Below are 24,630 nucleotides of genomic sequence, written 5' to 3' on the forward strand. Positions count from 1 at the left end.
AACAAAGGAAGAGAAAAAGAGAGACAAAGAGAGTGAAGAGAGAGAGAAAAGGGGTGGAAGAGAGAGAGAGAGAGAGAGAGAGAGAGAGAAAGAGAGAGAAATAAATACAAGTACAGTGTCTTTGTTCGAGGCACCTGGCTTTGGCGACATCAAGTTGACATATTTCAACCTGCAGCTTGTTTTTCTCTTGCGCTTCTCTGAGTGTTGTCTCGCGGGCCGGATTCAATCCCTTAGCGGGCCTGATCTGGCCTGCGGGCCGCCTGTTTGACACCTGTGCCTTAGAATTTGTGATGATGGCCTTCTTCTTCCGCCGCCTTTGTGTTTTGTGGTTTGTAACCGAGCACCCGTCTACTCTTCACCCCCCCCCCCCTTTAGGTTTTGCTCCGCTTTGGGTTGGACCGGTCATTATGCTGATGCAGCTCTGTAGTATCAAGGTCAGTGTGCCCCCCACCACCTTCCACCCCAGCTTCCTTTTCGCTTGTACCGCCTCGAAAGGATTCGGCTAAGAAAACCTGAACATTTCCGGACTGTGGCAACCCAATGATACGCAAATATATCCAACATCTGAGAACAAATCACGTTGCGGCCACGCTAATATATTTCTCAGATTTTAATGAATTGAAAAATGTGCTATTGGAAAGGTTGCACAGACAACGACTTTGACATGAGCTTTCCATTTTGAGTATTTTTTGCCAGATAATACTAAAATGATGTGATTGTATTAAGTTGGTTGCACCAGAGAACAGTACAGTATTTAATCGACATTTAGTGTGCCAAATGATTGACTTGATATATGTGCAAATGATTTCAGTTAACCAATCATATTTTTTTGTATTTTTATTTTCATGTTTTTTTTCCCTTTATTCTTTTTTTCTTCTCTTGTTTCTTTTTTTGCTTATTTCTTTTCCCTTTTTCTCCTCATTCCTATCTTAAATTTTTTCCCGTCTTTTCTTTTTTTGCTTCATTTTTCCTGTTTTAAGTCAGTGTGCATAATGTTACATCATAATTGGTAATATATACATAGAAGCAACCAAAACAATCCAGAGAGCCCTTTGGGAGTCGAAAGGCTCTTTTTAGTGAATCGAGCCGAACGAGCCGCTTCTCTGAAAAAAGACGGAAACTCGCCTGGCAAGATTAACGTAGTCACAAATGTAAATAAGGTCACGTAGTCTACGTGGTCTAACTGTGCAGGCGATAATTAAAGTAAAGCACACTTGTTTCTTTATATTTCAATGTCTCTGTGATAAAGAATAATACAATAACAATAATAAAAAAGATATAATTTCCAGTGACTTTCCTACTATAGCGCCCCCTTGTGGTTCAGTGTAAAAATTACATGTGAAATAATATACCCGGTAATGTGATAATAATTTGACATTTGAGTCTCACCAGTGTATAAGTCGCACCCTCGGCCAAACTATAAAAAAAAGAAAATATTGCGACTTATAGTCCAGAAAATACGGTCATGGTAAAAAACGATTGGAATTTTGGACAGATGTAAAAATAGTGAGCTAGAAACTAAATATTCAATAATATAAAACAATAAACACTGTATAGTTTAATGTACAAATGAATGCTAAAAAAAAAAAAAAAAACTGCCCCCTTGTGTTGAGATGTCATCATTATTATTTTCCTTTTTATAATATTTTCTCAATTATTTTCATTTTTCTTTGTATTCCTGCAGCACTTCCTGTTAATTTATTAACTTTGTAGTGCTTGACTGTTTCATGCCAATATCGTTTGTAAAGAGGCAAAAAACTTTAAAAGAAATGGTCTCAAGGCGCCCCCTGTAGGAGAAAAGTGATACTACATCTTGACCACTTCACTACGAGGTCAGATGCATCTATTCGCATTGATTAACGTGCTCAGTTAACACTTTGAATAATCAATGTTATCGATTCGTTGTTGCAGCCCCAGTTCTGACAATAACAGAAGCATGATTTTTTTTTTGCATCGCGTGCTTCTCCATCGGCAAGTGCATGCTTAAGTGCCTCAGCATTTGGACTAACCCGTCGAGGTTGGCTGAGCTCTGCCCTCCGGCTCCTTTCCAACTGGAGCGTTCCTTCATCAGAGATCCCGGGATGGAACATTTGTCTCATTCCGCCCCGCATCTAAAATCGTCTCAAATATGAATTGAAAGATGGAGTGTTTAGGAAAATTCAAGTCGCTACTTTACTTTTTCTTCAAAGCAGGAAACAATTAAAACAATTGAGTGCTTACGAGTCATCAATACGTTCCAAAAATCATCGGCTGCTCCCTGCCCAGTCCGGAGGAGATTGCCGGGTGCGTTTCCCTTTAAGCGGGGGTCTCAAAAAAATAAATAAATATAGGGAAAAGGAAATAAGAACGAGGCACAATAGGGAAATGGGAATAAAAAGGAAAATAGGGGGAAAGGAAGAAAAATGGGAAAATGGAGAATTTTTCTTATAATTTTCCCTTCTACTTTTTGACTTATTTCTTTTTTTTTCTCTTTTATTTCTCTTATTTTCAAAAGTAATAAGGTGCATATTGGTCACTTCGAGTCCCAATATTTTGATTGAAGAAAATGAAAGAAAAGAGAAAAGAAGGAAAATAAAGAAATTAAAAAGACAAAAACGAAAAAAAAAAATGCAATATTGTCTCTTTTTTTCTTTTAACTATTTTATTTTCTTCTTTCTTTTTTTGTTCTTTCTTTTTATGGCCTTTTTTCTTTTCTTTTCTTTTCTGTTCTTGTTCCCGCCTATTTCTCTTCTTTTCCAATGCGTTGCCATGCTCCTAATCATTGATTTTATCGATGAGTTGTTGCAGTCCTAGTTGAAATTTCCAAACACTTGGTTAATTTAAGTCATGTTGTTTATATTGACATTTTCCATCGACCAGAAAGTCCATTTTGATGTATAGCACCGAACCGAAGGCCTCTCCTCGTGTCTTTGATGACAGAACCTGTACCAGAACCGCCTTTTGGGCCTGGCGGCGATGGCCTCGCCGACTCGCAGCAACCAAAACCGCCAGCGCTGTAAAGACCGGCACAGTTACGGACCGGACTCCTATGCCGTGAGCGGTCTCCACCAGGAAGCCTTGGTGCTAGGACTGTCCCGGTCCACCAGCGACACGGACCTGCTCTCCCGGGAAACTCGCTCCACCCTCACCGTCAGTTCTTCTCACTACACTTTGGGCCAGTCCCAAGATCTGGTGATCGCTTGGGACATCAAGGAGGAAGTGGACGCCGGGGACTGGATCGGAATGTATCTCATCGGTGAGTTTATGGTTGCCGGCGATGACTGGTACCTGGCGTTTGGGTTACCTACGGGGACAGAACTGAAAGCATTACAATGTAGTCGGTACACAGATTTAAAAAATAATTACTGTTTAGAGGTCGATTGTCAAGCGGGACGATAATCGGCACCGTTATTTGGCAATTTGACGGATATAGGTATCGACAGCCAGATTATTCAGGCTCAGATGCAGTCAAGACTCTTTGTCCCTCGCTCCTACTCCTCCCATCCTCGCTATCCACCCCGAGTTTCCTGATTGGGTAAGCCAGTGATTTTCAACCACTGTGCCGCGGCACACTAGAGATCGTCAGGTGTGCCATAAGAAATTATTCAATGTCACGTTTTAAAATTTAAAATTTTATAAAACATTTATGAATAATTTTCAGCAAATATAATGTCACTTTCAAGTGTCTGTGCTTTAAAAAAAGGGGTATTATAAATTATATTGTAATTAAACATACTGTTCGGTGTCATTTTACAATATTTTTGGTTAGTGGTGTGCCGCGATTTTTTTCCAATGTAAAAAAAACGTGCCCTGGATCAAAAAAGCTTGAAAAACACTGGGATAAGCGACCAGTTTTAGGGCTACTGGAGCAATATCTTTCCGTACTCTACACACTGCAGGCTGCCAATAGCGGCAGCTCTGCTAACTCACTAGTCTCGACATGGCTGTAACTCAAGACCACTAATAATACTGAGATTTTGAAAAGTCTGTGAGAGAAAACTGTGTGTGTGAGGTTAAGAGATAGCGTAAAAAGTGTGGTTAACTTATTTAAGGGAAGCTAATAAAGGATTTTAAACATTTGACTATAAAGGATTTAATACGATTGACTACAAGTAACATGTATTCAGTTTAATCTAATAAAGATAGAGGAGCCGACATGCCATCATGCGGGGAGAAGATAACCAATAAGAAAAAGCTAAAGTTAGCTGCAGATGACACATAGCCAATAGGGGAATAGTAGGATGTATTTTTCTTTGTTTGTTGAAATGTATAAATGACCCTGGGCAACTTGGATGGGGGCCGTCTCCTGTGGGGTACACTTAGATCTGCTGTTAGGAATAATAAACCCGCCCCCGTGTGGAATTGCCAGCCCCTGTTCATTTTCTCTCTCAAAACGAGCGCGCATAATTGTTGGATTAATGTAGGTTGTGTTTGGTTAATGGAGTCAGATAACTAATTCGAACAATTTGGTAAAACGGCACATTTTTATAGTAAAATTCCAACAATAATGTATCCGCTCTTATCATACATGAGTTGGTCAATCAAGCGTGTGTGTTTGTGGTTGAGAAAGAGCATAAAAATCACACTAAAGTGGAAGGCTGAATGATTAGCTGTTATCATAACATTAGTCTGTCAATCTGTCTCTAATACAAGAGTGGCCACACTTTTTAATCTCCTAGCTCTGTTGAAATGTCTATTGCTTTTTGCACTTTTTGTTCATTTAAGTTAGTTTAAGTCATGTTGGTTGCGTTGACATTTTAGTTAAAAAAATTCAGAAAGCAATTTAAGTTTTTAAGTACGGTATATTTCGTAACGCTTGCTGCTAAGCTAAATTTATTTCTCTTAAGTTCTCAAATATGTTTTTTGAAAATTGCTACACAAAATAAATTCTAAAAAAAAACAAAAATATCATGAAAGAATGTCAAAATAAATCCAACCGTAAAAAAAGAATCCATATTTTAGGTGGACTGCCCTTACATCAAAGGGACAGTGAATTATTTGAGGACTAAATGTTGCTTTATTATGCAGAACGAGTGCTAAAAAGACAAACTACTAAGACTTAAAATGACCAAACCACGAAAGGCTTATTCCCCCAACCTTTTGCAAAGAAAGAAAATTAAAGACAATAAAAAAGACAAAAAGGGGAAAAGAGGAAACTAGGTGGGAAAAATGAAAAGGGGATAAAGACAAAGAAAGAAGAAAAAAAAAAACGGTGAAAAAAAGAGAAACACAAGATTCTTTGTTTTGTTTTTAAGGGTACCTGTAGCAGCAAGATGGCCAACAATGATGTAAAATAAATGCCTATCTCTCTATCTATGAGTATTTCAAAACATGGACTTTAATTTCATAGTTCATGCTTATTTCTTTAAAATCAGCATGTTTTTGTTTTTTAATGAATTATATCTTTCCCACCAGGAGTCGCTTAATAATACACACTGTCCCTTGGAAATTTCACATTACGGCCTCAAACTATCATCCCCGGGCCGCACGTTTGAGACCCCTGCTGTAACTTAAATGAACAACAAGTGCAAAAGGCAATAGACATTTCAACAGGGCTTGCAAATTGAAAAGTGTGGCCACTCTATTAGAGACAGATTGACAGACTCATGTTATGATAACAGCTAATCACTCAGCCTTCCACTTTAGCGTGATTTTTAGAAAGCTATTCAAATTTGTATTTGAATTTATAACAAATATTCTTTGTTTCTCTTTGCATTATTAAACATTTTTAAGTTCAAATGAATATCGCCTCAAAATATCGATTACCTGCCCACTCTTAATATTAATAATCAGTATCGGCCCTGACGAAACTCATACCGGTCGATCCCTATTATTGTTAATACTTCACCAAAATGAAGAAGTATATTTTTGTGTGTATCTTTTTCCAGATGAACCTCTATCGGAGAATTTTCTGGATTATAAGAACCGAGGCATCAATGGATCTCACAAAGGACAAATCGTTTGGAAAATCGACTGCAGTTCTCACATCAGTGATTGTAAGTTTATTTATCTATTGCTTCAATTTCAATATTCTATGCTGAGTCTTAAACCTCTCACATGCTCTAAACCAGAGAGCACCGCCTAAAGGTAAAAAAAAAATCCAGGCCGACCCGACCTGCAGATATTAAACCCCGATCCAACCCGAGCCCGAGCAACTAACTCGATTTGAGGGACAAATCCCGACGCAAACCCGAATTTTCACATTTTATTTGTGAGGACTCGGAAGGAGGAGCAGTGATTTGGGATGCTGATGAGCGCGCCGATGCGGCATGTAAGAGTCCATGGTGCTAAGAAACAAAGAAATGACGGAATATTTTTCTTAAAAAGGCAGCGACAGCAAAGCCCAGCCCGAACCCGATTTAATCATTGACATTTTAGGCCCGATCTGACCTGAATTTGGAGTCGGACTCAGGTCGGGTAAGATCTTACCTCTAGCTCTAACCTTTTTAAAGCTGAGAGCTACTTTTGTTACCAATTGTCTCGACGGGGTACTATTTTGATATACATTTCGAGGAAAAATTACCTATATTACTAGCTTATAATTATAAGACGTTAAGTCACCCACTAAAACATCATGTCCGTTAGAAACAAAATGTAGTCGAAAATCGCAATGACCAGTGAGCTATTTTTAGAACTTGTGCGCAGGCTAGTCAGGTGTTCTTAGGGGGCTACTTGGTGCCCACGGGCACCACATGGAGACCCCTGCTCATCACATCCACTACACAGCATCTTCTCCAAACAGAAGAGCAGCTTTGGCGACAGACTGAGGAGATAATTTCTACCTCATGCCATGAGGCTCTTTAACCCCACCCGGGGGAATCAAAACCCACAATAAACCCCACCCCCACATTTGCATATTAGCCTATTTTTATGACAGTGTGCATTTCCCGTAACACTATTTAAATGCTCTATGGAAAAACGTTATATTGGGTATTTTTGTATTCTATATCTTTAATTTTATTTTTTTAACACAAGGATACTGCCGGAAGTGTGAATTTCCCTACCGGGATGAATTAAGTATCTATCTATCTAAACTTAACAAAATCATTAATATATAAAACCCATTTATTTTTGTTTGTACATCTAACCACCAAAATTTATCTCGAAAACCCTCTAATTAATCGAAAGCTTGTCAGCTAGCACATGCTAACAAACAAGATGACTAAACTAGGGATAAAAACACATTTAAACGCCAAAGGAATCTATTAAAACGTTAAGTTAGACTGAAATTAATAATTTAAAATCCCATTTTCTAAAAAGCAAACTATTTCACCAAACCATTTCGTTTTGTCTACAATTGGATAGCAGCTAGCTTGATGCTTAACTCACCTGAACGACAGCTAGCTTAATGCTAACAGGGCCGCGAAAACCCGGAATAGAATTACCGGTAATTTAAAACCCATTCGATTAAAAATGTAGGTTGTAAAGCTAAGTAACAAAATGTTCATCAAAAATCACACCATTAGTCCAAAGTTTCTCAAAATATGTCACAAAGGTGAGCACTAAGCATACATACTTTATGGATTTTTTTAAAATTATTAATTTATTATTTTAATACGTACACTCGTTTTGGTTTTAAAGGCGGTCACGTGAGCCTCGCACCCAATAGGCAAGTGTGCTGTATGAGCCGACAAAAACAACAACTCGAACCCTTTAAAATAGAGCGCCAAATGGGTGTGGACATACGGTAGAATTATGAGCTTTTTTTTTTATTTTTTTTTTAAATATTTTAATATTAACTACTGGCAAGTGACGCAGAAACTTCATCTTGGTCCTTCTTGTTTTTAATTTTCTCCGCTCCAGACTTTTGTTGCAGTTTCGAAGCCATATTGGCACAGGTGTTTACCAAATTGCAATGGAGGCATAATCGAACATACCATTAGAGGGGTGAGCGGGGCACTATGTGACTGGAGCTAACCCGGGCACAAAGCAGATTCACCCCTTTTCTCAGGAAATTTGGTTTATGCTGCTTTGTATCGTTCCACCATATTGTTAACACTTTTAACACTTTACACCCTTGTTATCACGACCCTGATTACTTTTGGTGCCCTCAATCAATTCAATCTTTTTGGCACACTGTACTTTCATTATAATGTTTCATACAACATCGCTGGAGAAACATCGCTTGGACACGATGAAAAGAAGTCTGTGTAAAGCTTATATAGCAGGGTACATTTATGCTTCGCCTCAAAAAAACTACAAATATGGCCGTCAATAGCTAAACCCCTGCCAAAAAGGAATACCCCCAAAGGACACTACACCCACAAAGGTGAGCTTGAATTCAGAATATACGCCGCATACTTTATAAAATGGCTTTGTATGACTTTTACTTAAGGGGTTTACTCACTTTTGTTACCAGGAGTTTAGCGGCTAATGGCTATAGTTTGAGTTTTTGGGGTGGGAAATGAATTGACACTGCTATCTAAGCTTTACAGCTTTTATTGTGTCAAAGCAATGTTTTTTCAGTGTTGTTGAATTCAACCTTAGGATTGCTTATTTCTACTTTTGTTTGGTAATGTGAATTATACCTATCATTGGTCTTGTTGGAATTAAATATAAATGTACCGTTTACCAAATTGTTCGAATTAGTTATCTGACTCCATTCACCCAACAATTTATGCGCGCTCGTTGATGAACAGGAAGCCGACATTTTCACACGGGAGGAGATTTATTTTTATTAACAATTTAACTAAGTGCACTCCATCGAAGACGGCCGCAGAAGTGACGTTGGAGTCTGTGTGAAGCCTTCTTCTGAAGTCCTTCAGCTTTCTCTTATTGGCCATCTTCTCCCCATATAATGGTGTGCCGGCTCCTCCCATGGGTGTGCCAAGGAAGCCCCCTGGGCTTCACAATCTTATCCACAAGCGCCTTGATGTCTGGCTTCTCAAAACAACGCCGGGCCTTTCTGCGTCAACAACATCTGGGTGTGCTGATTGTGTTATCAGCAGTACGACCCGTTCCTGTAAACAACCTCTTCCACCAGCCTGCCCTGACCATGTACATTGAACTAAAGCGGAACTGGGAACTGATATTAAACAACAGGACAGACAGCATTGATATCAAAACAGGATATCGAAATTAAACAGGACAAACTAGACGCAAACAAAATTGGAAACCAATATTAAACAGGACAAAATAAACTGGAAGAAAAACAGCATATTGAAATTAAACAGGACAAACTAGACGGGAACGAAACTGGAAACCAATATCAAACAGGACAAAATAAACGGGAACAGGAAATCGAAATTAAACAGGACAAACTAGACGGGAACGAACTGGAAACAGATACTAAACAGGACAAAATAAACAGGAACAAAAACGGGATATCGAAATTAAACAGGACAAACTGGACAGGAACGAAACTGGAAACCGATATTAAAATCTTCATTGCATTATGAGTCAATCGTATAAAATCCTTTATAGTCAAAATGTATAAAATCCTTTAGTCTGCCTAAAAAAAGTGAGGAAGGGTAGGGTAGAGAGTTCAGAGTCCTGACACCCTGCTGGAAAAAGCCGTCCTTGAGCCTTCTGGTTCCTGCTCTGAGACTCCGAAACGATAATATTAAAGCAGAGCATCACTCGCGTCGATTTTCCACCCATACTTTCCGTTTTCCGCCTACAGCCGAGACACTGGTCTGCTTCAAGTACTACCATGGCGTCACCGGAGCTCTGAGGGCCACCACTCCCAGTCTAACCATCAAGAAGGGGCCGCTTCCTGTGAGTATGACTCCTAGCTTGAGCTTTCTTATCGTTCGGTGGCTTTAATTTCCCGATGTATGCCGAGTGTGCAAAAATCACTCATCCTCCTTGGCGATAGCTGAGCACAGCCGTCAGTGTTTGCCAGGGAAAGATCACGTCCTTGTCACTCTTCTAGCTAATCGTCTCGGTTGCCCTTCTCCAGCTCTGCTGCAGAAATGCAGACGACGAGAAGGAAAATGGAAGGTTTACAGCACGGGTGTCGAACAGGCAGCCCGCGGGTTAGATCAGGCCCGCTAAGGGATTGAATCCGGCCCGCGAGACAACACTCAGAGAAGCGCAAGAGAAAAACAAGCTGCAGGTTGAACTATGTCAACTTGATGTTGCCAAAGCCGGGTGCCTCGAACAAAGACACTACTTGTATTTACTTATTTCTCTCACTCTCTCATTTTAACTCTGTGGGCCACACGGTAAAACAAACATTCTGTCGGGGGCCGGACTAGTAGATTAAAGCGAAAGAAAAAGAGAGATAAAGCAATAAGAGAAAGAGGGAGGGAAAAGGAGAGAGGGCGGGACAAAGAAAGAAAAAAAGGGAGAGAGGGAGAGAGTGGAAGAAACAAAAGAGATAAAATGAGAAGAAATAAAGGGAGAGGAAGAAAGTAATCCAAGGAGAAATAGAAAGACAGAAGGAGAGAAAAGAGAAAAGAAAGCGCAAAGGGTATGAAGAGAGAAAGAGAAAAGAGAGAAAAGGAAAAAAGGAAGTTAGAGCAAAATAAGTTAAGACACAGAGAGAGAAAGGGACAAAGAGCAACAAAGGAAGAGAAAGAGAGAGACACAGAGAGTGAGAGACAGAGAGAGAGAGTGGGAGAAAAGGGGTGTGCGAGAGAGAGAAAGAAATACAAGTACAGTGTCTTTGTGAGAAGCACCTTTCTTTGGCAACATCAAGTTGACATATTTCAACCTGCAGCTTGTTTTACTCTTGCGCTTCTCTGAGTGTGGTCTCGGGGGCCTGATGTGGCCCGCGGGCCTCCTGTTTGACACCTGTGAATTAGATCATCATTCCTTTGTATCACGTGATTTATGAGCCATTGAGTATATTAAGAGCACACAATTTCGTTGTGACACTGAGAGTTGTAGTACCACTTTGGTCCAACAGAGGGCGCCAATACCGTTTGCCTACTTTGATATATTTTAATTGAAATCAATGGTTTTATCCAAAGCCCGTCTTTTCCTCTGTCAGGAAGCGTTTGAAGGTTCTCTTTTTTTTTTTTTCAAACGGTCACGGAGTTATAGTAATTTATATAGCACCTGTGAAGCAGCAGCGCCCCCCCGGGTCGACAGGCATAATGTCAAGTTTGGCATTGCCGGGCATTCTACTTGAGCGAGGTTGTTGGGGCCATGATTTGTTTAAAAAAGCCCCAGGAAGCCACTAGGGAGTGCCAAAGTGCAGTATGACAGCATGCAACTCCAGAGACGATTGTACCTAAAAGCAGATGTTTAGCAATTTTATCAATATATTGGGGGTCCCTTGACATCAAACCTAGCTTAAAACACTCCCAGAGGCCTAAAGTACAACTGTGTACATTTACAAGAAAATGGGAACAGCCGTTTTGGAGCCTATAAGCTACATACAAACACGCACACGCAAGCAAATCGGGAATTATATAAATTGTTAGGGAATAAATATATTACAAAATGTATCGTTTACCAAATTGTTCGAATGAGTTATCTGACTCCATTAACCAATCATAACCTTCATTCACCTAATTATGCATGCTCGTTTCTTTTTTTGAAAAGACGGACAAGAGATTTCCACACGGGGGCAGACTAAATTTCTCAAATAATAAACTAAGTGAATTCCATCGAATTAGCCGAATTATTGTCGCTCGAGTCTTCGTCGAGCCCCTTTCTCGATTCTCCCTCTCGATCTTCTCCGATCTTCTGAAGTTCTTCTCTCGACCCACGTCTCTCTGCCGGCTGGTGTGTCGGCTCCTCCCATGGAATCCCCACGTGGGCTCCACCTCGTCTCCCTGATGTCTGGACCTGAGCTTTCCTGCGTCAGAGGCTCCTCTCGCGTCAAGGAATCGCTGATGATCATATCAGCCCTTGTCCCAGTTCCTGCTGTTTCCTCGTCTAGGTTGCATAGACCCGCCCCACAGCCCAGCCAGTGAATATCTTTTGCATTAAATGTAATTTGTATTTGATCGTACAAAATCCCTTATAGTCTCATCTCATCTCATCTCATTAGCTACACCGCTTATCCTCAGTAGGGTCGCGGGGTGCTGGAGCCCATCCCAGCAATCATCGGGCAGTGGGCAGGGGACACCCTGAACTGGTTGCCAGCCCATCGCAGGGCACACAGGGACAGACAACTCACTCGCTCATTCACACCTAGGGACAATTCGGCCCGGCCAATTCACTTGAAATGCATGTTTTTGGAATGTGGGAGGAAACCGGAGTGCCCGGAGGAAACCCACGCAAGCACGGGGAGAACATACAAACTCCGCACAGGAAGTCTGGTGCTGGATTTGAACCCACGCAGGAGGTTCACAAGACATGAACTGTGCCGCACATGCGCCAACCACTGCGCTGCCGTGCTGCCCCCCTTATAGTCAAATGTATAAAATCCTTCAAAGTCTATACGAGATGAATATGGATCCTAGCAGGGTTCCAAAAAATGTTATTGTAAAGAAAGTCTGATCTAAAGTTGCGTTACTTCACACGTCTGCGAGTTAAATCCCGGAGATGAACTCAGAACATATTTCGCGCTCGGCCGACACAATGTCATCATCTGTTTGTTGTTGTTTGACTCGAAAAGGACAATCCTCCCGAGTCGTTTGCAAAGTTGTTCTCGAAATGTTGCGTCACTGACCTCAGATCCCTTTTTATCTTCGGGTCGGATCAGACTCCAAGCCTTCGGTCCATCCCCCCGCATTACAAAGTCTCCCTTTCTTGCGTGACTCGTTTCCATTTTCCCCCGCTTTTCTGACAGAACTGTCCGATGAGCAGTGTTCCCTCTAAGCTTTTCTTATTGGCCATCTTCTCCCCGCATCATGGTGTGCCGGCTCCTCCCATGGGCGTGCCAAGGAATTGTTTGCGCCCATCGTTCTCACAACACAGCACCCCAATGTCTGGAACACATCTGGAGTCCTGTTATCAAATTTTCCTAGACAAAATATAATGCTCTTCGAACAGCCTGCCCTGACATTGAACTACAGCCCAGTCAGTGAACATATTTTGCATTAAATGTAATTTGTAGTCAAATGTATAAAATCCTTAATAGTCAAATGTATAAAATCCTTCAGCAGCAACTCTTATATGAAAACTTAAATATCTCCTTGTGTTTTTTAGAATTAATTAATAAAAATGTAAAGACAACCAACAGGACTTAAATTAACAGGAAACCAAAATTGCATTGAGATTTCAGCAAAGTTGGCTAATTGAAAAGTGTGAGCACTCCTCTTTTGGAGCCAGATTGACAGACCCATGTTTTGGTAAGAGCTAATCACTTATCCTTCCACTTTAGCCTGCTTTTTATGCTCTCTTTCAATCAAAAACACACCTGCTTCATTGACGAACCCATGTTATGATAAGAGCTAATCTGTCAGTCTTCACCTGAATGCGTTTACCTAAAACAAGTTAACTACACTTTTGACGGTATCTTTTAATCACACAAAAGCTTTTCTACCACGAACTTTTCAAAATCTTAATATTAGAAGCGGTCCTGATCTACAGACACGCCGGGACTCAGGAGTTAGCAGAGATGTTTACGCTGCTCTAACGTTCTTTTTCCTGCTTCAGCCTAGGACCTAGGTTATCCAATCCTAAGGCACGGGGTGGTTATTGTCAGAGTCAGAACGCGAAGGAGAGAGAGGCTCGCCTGCATCTGAGCCTAAATAATGGGCCCGTCGACTAAATACAAATACTGATACCGACATCCATCAAATCCCTAAATATCTGAGCTGATCATCGCCCGCTCGATAATTGGTCGACCTCTCATCCAAATTCGCAAGAGCTTCACGCAGGGTTACATCAAAGGTTTTCATATTTCATATTTTCATATTTATGCACAAAAATCGATCTTATCGGCGCAACGTTTTTATCAGCCGTACCCGAGGGGGGATCGTATTTCCACGTGTGCCTTTTGGATCTGCTGCTGCGGGCACTTTGGAAGTGCTGATGGAATGAGAACTTGATCTACACCGGCTCCTTCAGCACAAAGGGACGGAAATAACCGCCGATCGGAAAACCGGAGGGTGGAGTCGGAATCACGGTTTAGGCGGTCAATGTCCGGACGGTCGCCGATGGAGAAATAGGTGAAAATATGGACTGCTTGTGTCTTCAGCTGGGACTGCTTCCTCAAAGTCGGCACGGAAGGTGCAGCACTAAACGGATGAGGCTCTGCTTGATAGCTTGGGTAAAGCGCAATTTATGTATTTTTGGCGTGGCTATGTGATTGGAATAATCATTTAAGTTGTCATCTATCCACGATTCGTCGAATTTTCTAACGTTTTGCCGCGTTTTTGGTAAGGATTCTCCCTTTAATTATTGTTGCGACGCTCTGCGTGCTAGGAAAAATGAGGTTGATTCCCGGGTCAAGCTTTCAAAGCCAATTTTATCATTTCTCACGTACTGTAATAAGACTAAATCTGTCGAGACTATTGTATTTTGTAGTCACAAGTTTATCTTCTATTTAATCTTGCTTCTATATTTCAGAGTCAGAAGGCGAGGGAGAGAGAGGCTCACCTGCATCTGAGCCTAAATAATTTGTATTTGCCCTCATGTAGGTTTTAGATGAGGGGATGGTGTCATAATAGTCTGTAGTTTGCAATAGTCTTTGATCTGTGCAGCCCTTTGAGACTCTTAGTGATTAAGGACGTCACAAATTAGCTTGACTCAATTTGACTCATCCTGAGGTTTTTGAGTTTTTCCTTGCCCTCATGTAGGTTTTGGATCAAGGGATGGTGTCATAATAGTCTGTAGTTTGCAATAATCTGTGGTCTGTGTAGCCCTTTGAGACTCTTTGTCATTAATGGCGTCACAAATTAACTTGACGTGACTCGATTTGACTCATCCTGAGGTTTTTGAGTTTTTCCTTGCCCTCATGTAGGTTTTAGATCAGGGGATGGTGTCATAATAGTCTGTAGTTTGCAATAATCTGTGGTCTGTGTAGCCCTTTGAGACTCTTTGTGATTAATGGCGTCACAAATTAACTTGACGTGACTCGATTTGACTCATCCTGAGGTTTTTGAGTTTTTCCTTGCCCTCATGTAGGTTTTAGATCAGGGGATGGTATCATAATAGTCTGTAGTTTGCAATAGTCTTTGATCTGTGCAGCCCTTTGAGACTCTTTGTGATTAAGGGCCAAACAAATAAACCTGACTTGACTCGACATATGATTTTTACATCTTGAACAAATTGCACATATATCGTTTTTTCAGACAAATCTCTCCCCTATAGGTGTTGCAATCAAATATACTAATGTGTAGATCACATTTTCAGTTGCAGGAAGTTTGTCCCTTTACAATGTACCTCTGGGAAACGGTACCTTCAATTTTTGGGTGGCCTCTAATGAATGTCCATAATTGATAGGTAATCCTTGCACTGATACACATTTCATAATGCCCTGTTTGAGTGTAGCATGCACCTCTCCCTTTATAGGACAATGCCTACAAACTAATGCCAGCTGCTGTTAGTCACAAGGGAAGAAGAAATGCAACGTGATTTTCAAACAAACTTGTTGTGAAACATAGCAACGATTTCAATCATTTACAAGCACTTCACCCAAAATGTATCCTTGAAAACACAACTTGTAATTCAAGCATTTTTAAGGATTTCAAGCGCATGTACGAACCCTATATGTAAGTCACGATCATTTTATAATTCGGTGGAATTTTCTTTTGTGTATGGGCCTATTTTTGCTGGTTTGTTTTCATTGAATGATGTTGCCGTGGCAACAGGCAACAAGAAAATTGAGGTTGGTTTCAGGGTCTAAACCAGAGTGTGCAAGTCATTAGATTTTTGCAGTCTTTTGAGTTCTGATCCAATTCCTTGAAAATTCATGAAGAAAAATATATCCCTTTTTTTCCAATAAGTTTTTATGAATATTTTCATTTTTGTCTGTCCTCTGAAAAAATGATAATAAGGACATGTGTGTGGAGCTTTAGTAGCCCAGGGAGATTAGCATCTCATTAGCCGGAATTGCACCAAACATCTGCCTCTTTATTAATCCTTTTGTTTATACTTGCTGCCTCTGTTATTTTTCTTTTTGTGAGCTAGTTTAATCCTAGTAGATTTCGACCATTGTTAGCTTCAAAACCCATACAGTTTTCTGGTTTTCAGGCATCAAACTTTTCATAATACTGGGTAGATTAATGCTAGCATAGTCTAATAGCCCCAGTCCCTTAGCTTCAGATTTCATACAGCGTTTCTGGTTTGTGGGGGTTAAACTTTTCGGGACATGAGCTAGTTTAATGCTAGTATAGTCTGAAAATTGTGACTGGTTAGCTTCAAAACCCATACAGTTTTCTGGTTTTCAGGCATCAAACTTTTCTTAATGCAGAGTTGATTAATGCTGATAGCCCCAGTCCCTTAGCTTCAAATTTTATACAGCGTTTCTGGTTTGTGGGTTAGGGTTAGGGATGTGAGCTAGTTTAATGCTGAAAATTGTGTCTGGTTAGCTTCAAAACTCATACAGAGTTTTTGGGGTTTTAGGCATCAAACTTTTCATAATGCAGGGTCGATTAATGCTAGCATAGTCTGATAGCCCCAGTCACTTAGCCTCAAATTTCACACAGTGTTTCTAGTTTGTGGGTGTTAAACTTTTCGGGATGTGAGCTAGTTTAACGCTAGTATAGTCTGAAAATTGTGGCAGGTTAGCTTCAAAACCGATACAGAGTTTTCTGGTTTTCAGGCATTTCACTTTTCATAATGCAGGGTAGATTAATGCTAGCATAGTCTGATAGCCCCAGTCCCTTAGCTTCATATTTCATCCAGCGTTTCTGGTTTGTCGGGAAGTGAGCTAGTTTAATGCTAGTAGATTTCGACCAAAGTGCATGGTTAGCTTCCAAACCCATCCAGAGTTTTCTGGTTTTCGGGCATCAAACTTTTCTTAATGCAGGGTAGATTAATGCTAACATAGTCTGAAAGCCCCAGTCACTTAGCTTCAAACTTCATACAGCGTTTCTGGTTTGTGGGTGTTAAACCTTTCGGGATGTGAGCTAGTTTAATGCTAGTATAGTCTGAAAATTGTGGCTGGTTAGCTTCAGAACTCATACAGAGTTTTTGGGTTTTCAGGCATCAAACTTTTCTTCATGCAGGGTAGATTAATGCTAGCGTAGTCTGATAGCCCCAGTCACTTAGCTTTAAATTTCATACGTGGTTTGTGGGTGTTAAACTTTTCGGGATGTGAGCTAGTTTAATGCTAGTATAGTCTGAAAATTGTGGCTGGTTAGGTTCAAAACTCAAGAGTTTTGGGGTTTTCAGGCATCAAACTTTACATAATGTAGGGTAGATTAATGCTAGCGTAGTCTGATAATTCTGGTCATTCAGCTTTAAAACCGGGGCAGCACTGTGGCACGGTGGTTAACTCGTGTGCGGTACAGTTCTCAGGTCATGAGATCGAACCTTCCTGTGTGGAGTTTGCATGTTCTCCCTGCCATCTTCCATTTCTGTGTTTTCAATTGCCTATACTGAATTCACTTGAGGGGCTTCGTAGTGCCTTGTCATTTCCCCTTGTCCAAGGAACTATGTTAGTGTTGAGGAGCTTCATATGAGCAAGAGTTGTTTTTTGCTGCCTTTACCTGGTACTGTGTTTTGAAGAACCATTATCCCTATATCAAATTCAATTGAGGAGCATTGTAGTGCCTTTTCAGATTTTTTTTGGGGCATGTCATGGTTATTTGAATAGCCCTTAATCACAAGGAGTCTCAAAGGGCTGCACAGACCGCAGGATACTACTATGCTCTCAAACCTGCGGAGTTGTTCTTGGCTCTCTGGATCACCAGTAGATCAGCATGGTGACTTTCTAAATAACAACGTTGAGTTGAGGAGTTCCATTTAAAAATACTGCTTTGTCGACATGTAGGTCCAGTATCCTCACTACCTTCTGTTCCTCGTTAATACTACATTTTGTACTACGTTTTTTTTGCCAAATGCCAATAAAAATGAGACCAAATTGTACGTGTTTTCTTGCTCCTGCAGGTGTCGAAGCCAGCCGTCAGCCCTGAAGTCAACCAAGGACGAAGCAACAGGAGACTCATTAACTTTTCACTGTCCGGTAGGACCTCAATCTATCAAATGATCAGTGTTTCCTGTACCAATTGAAAAACCCTGGCCCTTTATTGTTCCCTAACTGGTTGATTGGTTAATTTGGGTGTATTTGTTCACTGAGAAGAAGGAAGGGCACATTGAGCACAGGAACGGTTCAAGAGAGTGCAATGCGGCGGATAAAAAGCATGAAAATGATCCTAATTTGGACTCATTTGAATGAAATTGAATGGTTTCAAAACATCTTGCATTGCCTCTCACTGACAGAAGGATCTGAATCAGTCCCTCATTGCATAGCACTTTGTTTTCTGAGACTAATGGTATATTTGTTTTTGTTACACATTTAAATGTGTATGTTGGCATGTTTTTCAAAGGTTCTGTGTTGTTACAGTCAATATTAGTTAAAAGTTCAATCGTAATTAGTTAAAAGTTCTTGTATTTAAACGTTTTTTGAAGAGTTAATGTACCTAATTTTAATTTTGTTGTGTAATTCTTTTTTTGTGTTGTTTGACTTTTATGTTGCTTAGTATTAAAAAAAACTTTTAAATTAGTTTCACTGTAGAGTGAAAATATAAAGTCTAGTATAATATAGTAATATGATACATTTTTCATTCATTCATTTCATGCATATTGTTTTTGGTAGTATATCGGTTAAAGGAAGAAAATGAGCTTCTGGCTGAAAGCCGGTTCTCTAAAAAGAACCGCAATTGCCGAAATGTTTTCCCCATATTTCATGTATTTTTTCTATAGTTACAAATTGCGTATGCTGTATGACATTTTTTTGTATGTGAAACGATCTTCCTTCTAAGCTGCACACTGGCCAGACCTTCTCGGCGCACAAGAAAATCTATCCTGCGCATAAATATAAGGACTCCAAATTGTGAAAATTAAGTCGCTAGCTAATTCGGCCAGAATTACATTGAATGCAGGCAAAAAACCACACATGCGGTGGTTTAAGCGCGGTATTTTGAAGTCAACGTCAGCACGAGATTGAGTAAATGAAAGATAGCGTGCATGTGAGCTCCAGTCTTTGAAGATCGCTCTCAAAAAAACATAGTATTATTTTATTTTTGTTTCATCACTAAAACTTTAAAATATAGAAAGACAAGTGCGGTTTACTTTCATGTTGCCACCCAAGTTTCAGTCTTCTAGAGAAGTTGCTCTTTTTCGCTCGGCTCACAGTTTCCATAAATGTATAAATGAAAGTATATAGTGATGAGTTGGAGTATTTTGAAAAGGAATACTGGACAATAATGAAAAATACTGCTCATACTGCCCCAGTCTGAGGCACTGCAGCCTCCACACCACACAGTAAGAATACTCTCTATGGTGCTTAGAGGGAACATTGGCCCCCGGACATGCTCCCAGACCCTCCTCGACATTTTCAAGCACCCAAAAATCAAGCATTTTCCTGACCTTGAAAACACACACCATTAAAATGCCATCATTTATACGGATTTCAAGCTCCCGTACAAACCCTGTGTACAGAGGGGTCCCTAAACCTCATATTCCGCAGCGTAAAGTGAAATAGTCCTAAAGGAAATCGACGTAGAGTGGGGGGTCGACTGTACTTATCTTCTACTGATCTATGCACTGCAGACCTCCAAGCAGTTGGTTTGAAGAAGGGGATGTTCTTCAACCCGGACCCGTACCTCAAGCTGTCCATCCAGCCAGGCAAGCACAGCATCTTCCCTTCTCTGCCGCATCACGGCCAGGAGAAACGCTCCATGGTCGTCTGCAACACGATCAACCCTCAATGGAACGCTGAGGTAGGCTCAGACTCCCATTATTTTTTCCTCAAATGTCTAAAAATTTGAATCAAAATGTTTTATTTCTTTTGAAATGTATGGTGTGGCTTTTTCCCCTTTTCGGAGCAGCCCGAGAAATATGCACAAAAGTACACAGAAGTCATGGCGGGAGAGGGAGAGCCGTTTATCTATCTTCGTCAAGTTCTCATTCGTCTAAGAGACAATCAGCTTTTAATATCCTCAGACAACATCTCATGTTACTTAGCGAGTCCCCCTCGCGATGACGCACGTGTTTATCTCAATATGCACGCTACCAGACACCATGTTTTTCCCCAGAATGTTTTCGTCCTCTTTCGATTTTCCAAAGTTACACAATTTCCAAGAAACTTGTTGGGGTCGGCCTGACACATCCAAATTCCTGCCTTGACCGCCTGTTCCACGACAAGCAGAATGTTATTACTTGGCAGCCCAAGGCGATTAATAATAACATTTGCTGACATTTAAACCTGGGAGAAACAAGCCTGGAATTTCCCGCTTTAAACTAATGTGTTCTCCTTATGTCGAGCTCGACTCCAATAAACCACAACACCCTCCCCCTAAATATCAAGATATTTTGCTTTTATGGCTCTTTGAGTACAAAAGGTTCCCGATCCCGCCTTAACCCCTTAACGTTCTGACGGGCCGATAAACATACGAGTCGGTACGATGTCACAAGTTGCTGGATACATCATAAAATCAAGATATAATCACCATTTGAAAATGTACTCCGTCTGAAACAAGATACCCAAAAACTATTGAGCTAGTATAACTCACACAAAAGAGCTTTGAAATTCCAATCGTGAAACAATCATACACAGTTTTGGTCCCTGGTCACATCCAGTGAATCCAACCGAGTAAAATATATACTCCAAAACACACAATAATGAAAAGAAAATGTGCCTAAAAGTATCCCTGCATTATTTGACGATGCTTGTTGTAATCAGTTTGTTTCGCTCCATAACTTCCCTTTAAGAATAAGCAGAATTGTCAGATGATTTCCAAGATGGGCGTTAGCCTCTGACCTTTTGATTGACAGCACTCTTGGCCAATTCCCAGCTTTTTTACAGTCCTTAGCTTGTGACAACCTATAAGGGCCGGTATTGAAAAAAATAACATCATGACCTACTTCGGCTCCAAAAATCTTCAGCCGATAGTGACCGATTCAAATGTGGATGATTGAATGCAAAAAACTATTTACAATTTGATTTTACCGTATTTAGTCACAAATCTTCTGAAAAACACGCAAATATAAATGAAAATAAGTAAAACAAAAATTAAAAGATCAGCCGTCTCTAAGATTGAATGCACTCGCCTTCGGGGCAATCAATATCATCAAAATGAGTCAAATTTTGGCTCGTTTTCCTACTTTTTATACATACAGTATTTATTTTTTATTTTTTTTTGTCTTTCGTACGGAACTCAATTCTCACTTAACATATACAGAGCCCTTACCGTGTTTGTAAACAAGTGTGACGTATTGAAGCTGCCTGTGTATCATTGAAGCAGAATGGCAGAATTCATGTCAGTTTATAGCAGCCCATTGACCAAAAATTATTGTGGATCGGAGATGGGAATACTGCAAAATAGCACATAGTATGTGCTAGCAGCAAGAGAGGGACTTTGTTTTAGTCTTCAAAGCCAACAACAAATGTTCTTTTAATCGGAGCTAGATTTCTTACTTTGAAGGTACTGGAATTGGCCTTGAAAGTGCTTGAATTTGGCCATGAAAAGTTCCGTAAGAACCTATTGTGGAATAAAATCGGAAACAGGACTGACAGGACTTTGGCTGGGTCAGGGCAACTCTGAAATGATCTGCATTTATATGAAATGATCTGCATTTATATAGCGCATTTCAAGTCAATGACTTCCCAAAGCGCTTTACAGTGTGCTTCACATTTCCCAATAGCGGCCTTGTATTGCAGCCATGTAAGACGCTAACCTGCTAATTGGGGGTATTAGGGGTTCAGTGTCCTACCCAAGGACACTTCGACATGCCGGGATTCGAACTAGGATCCCTTGATCCCAAGACGAGCGCTCTAGCTCCTGAGCTACTGCCGACTCCAACTATTTGCTTAACTGATAAGAATTTGGCTGGGTCAGGGCAACTCGAATCGAGCGCCCGGCTAGAGAGAACCAACACGTCATCGCTGACCGAACACAGTATAAATGCCACTGTCGCCCGGACAACTTCGGAACACGACTGAATGTTTGGATGAAATAAACGTGTCCTCTCTCATTTCAACTCTCCCTGCTCTGTTGTGTATGTTTTGGAGCGGGGCCGATAGACGTCCTGCCCCGAAAAACCCTGCATAATGAAAGATGTTTGTGAAATTCCAAACTACAGTGACCCGGGTTCATCCTTCTTTCTCTAGCTCCCTGGCTTATTGCCAGAAACCCACATCACTCTCAGAGCACTTGAAGCGCACTCCCCGCCTCCCCACGGCCTTTCCACATCCTCGTTTAATCGAGTTAGGTCACTCGCCCTCTTCACACAAGCGCTCCGTCCCGGGTTGCTACTCCTCAATTATTCATTTCTCGTTTTCTGGTTCCGATATAAGCACAGTCCATCTTCACTCCCTTTCTCTGCATTGAGAATGCAACCTTATATAGATTCAAACATAGACACAAATGCGTGTATGTAGAACTATGCAGAGATGGGTAGTAACATTTACCCAGTTACATTTACCTGAGTAATGTTGGAATGAAATATCAAAATGTAGCGTTTACCAAATTGTTCGAATGAGTTATCTGACTCCATTAACCAAACACAACATTCACCCAACAATTTATGCAGGAAGCCGACATTTTCACACGGGGGCAGATTTAATTTCATTAACAATTTAATTAAGTGTACCGTATTTTCCGCACTATAGGGCGCACCGGGTTATAGGGGGCACCCCCAAAAAATAGTTTTTGGTCCTATATCTTCCATACATAAGGCGCACCGGATTATAAGGCGCTACAATGGGAACGTCGACAAAACAGTCAGATAGTTGAGTCAAACTGATTACCCCCTTAACATTCCCAAAGCTTGAAAAGAAGCAAATACGTGTCGTAGACACGTGCGGATGCGGTGTCCGTACGATGTCACTCAAATGCATCGTTTCAAATATCATTCGGAAGGTTAAAGTCTTGAGATTCAAGAAATGCCAACCATTGAGTTTAATTTAAAAAAAGACCCATCACAGAAACATCAAAATCACTCTTAAACAAAATACTGGGAAAATATATAGCCGGAGTAGCTCACCGAAGTCGTTGTGTTCAATAATAATGTGCAACCATGGTCCTCTTATATCCGTGAGTGTAGTAAATCCAGGAGAGTAAAATATTTACAAATACAGTACAGAATAGTAAAATACTGTTTTCTCTATGCCGTCAACCCAACATGCTATTCACATTCATCTTTTTCGGCCAATTGCAGGGTTTGTTTTGCCGCTTTAGCCTATGCGAGCCTGTAAATGATAAAAAGGATCCGCCGCCTTTACCTCCGAATAACTTTAGCCAATAGTGATCGGGTCAAATGACGATTGACACATTGGTTAGCCAATGAAACGCCGGTATATAAATCCCAGCATACACCGCGGACTACTTCGCGTTCGGGGGAAAATCGAGTCGGCGGCTGCTTTCATTAGTTGCAAGACTTTGCGACTTAATATTGATCCATATATAAGGCGCACTGTATTATAAGGCGCATGGTCAGCTTTTGAAAAAAATTGAGACTTTTAGGTGCGCCTTATAGTGCGGAAAATACGGTACTCCATCGAAAACGGGCGAATTAGTGACGTTGGAATCTGGGAAGCCTTTTTCTCAAGTCCTTTAGCTTTCTCCTATTGGCCTTCTTCTCCCTGCATATTGGTGTGCCAGCCTGTACGAGGAATGCAGTAGCCGTTTTGGGTGATTAGAAACTGACTAGAAATACACACCTTGAGCAAATACGTTTAAGCCTACCTTACAGTATTGTTGTTGTTTTTTTTTTTTTTCATTTTAGCATTTATTTATAGAACTAAAGAGTTAATATTTTTAATTTATATTTTAGTGTTTTGCATTTTGGGGGATTTCGTGTTGTGGTTCGACTTTAAATCAGTGCAGTGTGTGAAAAGCTAAAATTGGTATTTTACAAATTTTCTTGTAGATCTTTGAATATTTTAATGAATAAGTCATGTGTTTTTCAGGAATCTTCTGCAAAGCATATGAAATCACGAGTTTCTTAATACTGATTTATGATTATAGATAATATATCATTGATACAACGAAAAATCTGAAGAGCCGTTTTGGAGCCGGAAGAGTCGGTTTTCTAAATGGAGCTGTCGTATTGAGTGTAACCAGTAGGGGGCGGTGACCCTTTACAATGCCATGATGATGAGCCATCAGCGCAGGCGTGTTGGCATCATTTTCAGAGACTTTTCTTTCCATTCTTCTTCAAATGTTCGCATCTACCGTTTTACGTAAGTCGAATGGTCGTAAGTAAGGGAGCGTCTGTACTGATGAGCGTGGGATCAAGAGGTCATAGGTTTGATTCCTGGCTCGTCTGAGTTATATGTCGAAGTGTCCTTGGGCAAGACACTGAATCCCCAATGCCCCCAATAAGCAGGTAGACACCTTGCATGGCTGACTCCCTATTGGTGTGTGTGTGTGTGTGTGTGTGTGTGTGTGTGTGTGTGTGTGTGTGTGTGTGTGTGTGTGTGTGTGAATGGGTAAGTGTGAAGCACATTGTAAAGCGCTTTGGGAGGTCTTCATTGACTTGAAAGGCGCTATAGAAATGCAGACCATTTACCATTTAGCATCTTGATTATCCTCAAAGCGTTTGGAGGCTGACTCCCTATTGGTGTGTGAGTGTGTGTGTGAATGGGTAAGTGTGAAGCACATTCTAAAGTGCTTTGGGAGGTCTTCATTGACTTGA

General features: G+C 40.7%; 1 protein-coding gene across 3 annotated transcripts in view; it reads left to right on the forward strand.

Annotated features, from left to right (window-relative positions):
• hecw1a (HECT, C2 and WW domain containing E3 ubiquitin protein ligase 1a) overlaps positions 1-24,630 on the forward strand; it is a 71,722-nt gene that overhangs the window by 8,838 nt on the left and 38,254 nt on the right. The window contains exons 2-7 of one of the 3 annotated variants that reach the window (XM_088321980.1): positions 376-434; positions 2,920-3,235; positions 5,868-5,975; positions 9,602-9,696; positions 17,878-17,953; positions 19,543-19,712. In XM_088321980.1, the coding sequence (XP_088178106.1) occupies positions 408-434; positions 2,920-3,235; positions 5,868-5,975; positions 9,602-9,696; positions 17,878-17,953; positions 19,543-19,712 (792 nt within the window). In that variant the 5' untranslated portion in view covers positions 376-407. Of the gene's footprint in view, positions 1-375; positions 435-2,919; positions 3,236-5,867; positions 5,976-8,012; positions 8,249-9,601; positions 9,697-17,877; positions 17,954-19,542; positions 19,713-24,630 lie in introns of those variants that run through there. The other 2 variants (XM_088321981.1, XM_088321982.1) reach the window with 2 other exon arrangements.

This window comes from Urocampus carinirostris, chromosome 18 (assembly GCF_059441175.1).
Source record: "Urocampus carinirostris isolate Australia breed hairy pipefish chromosome 18, RoL_Ucar_1.0, whole genome shotgun sequence".
Classification (NCBI taxonomy): domain Eukaryota; kingdom Metazoa; phylum Chordata; class Actinopteri; order Syngnathiformes; family Syngnathidae; genus Urocampus; species Urocampus carinirostris.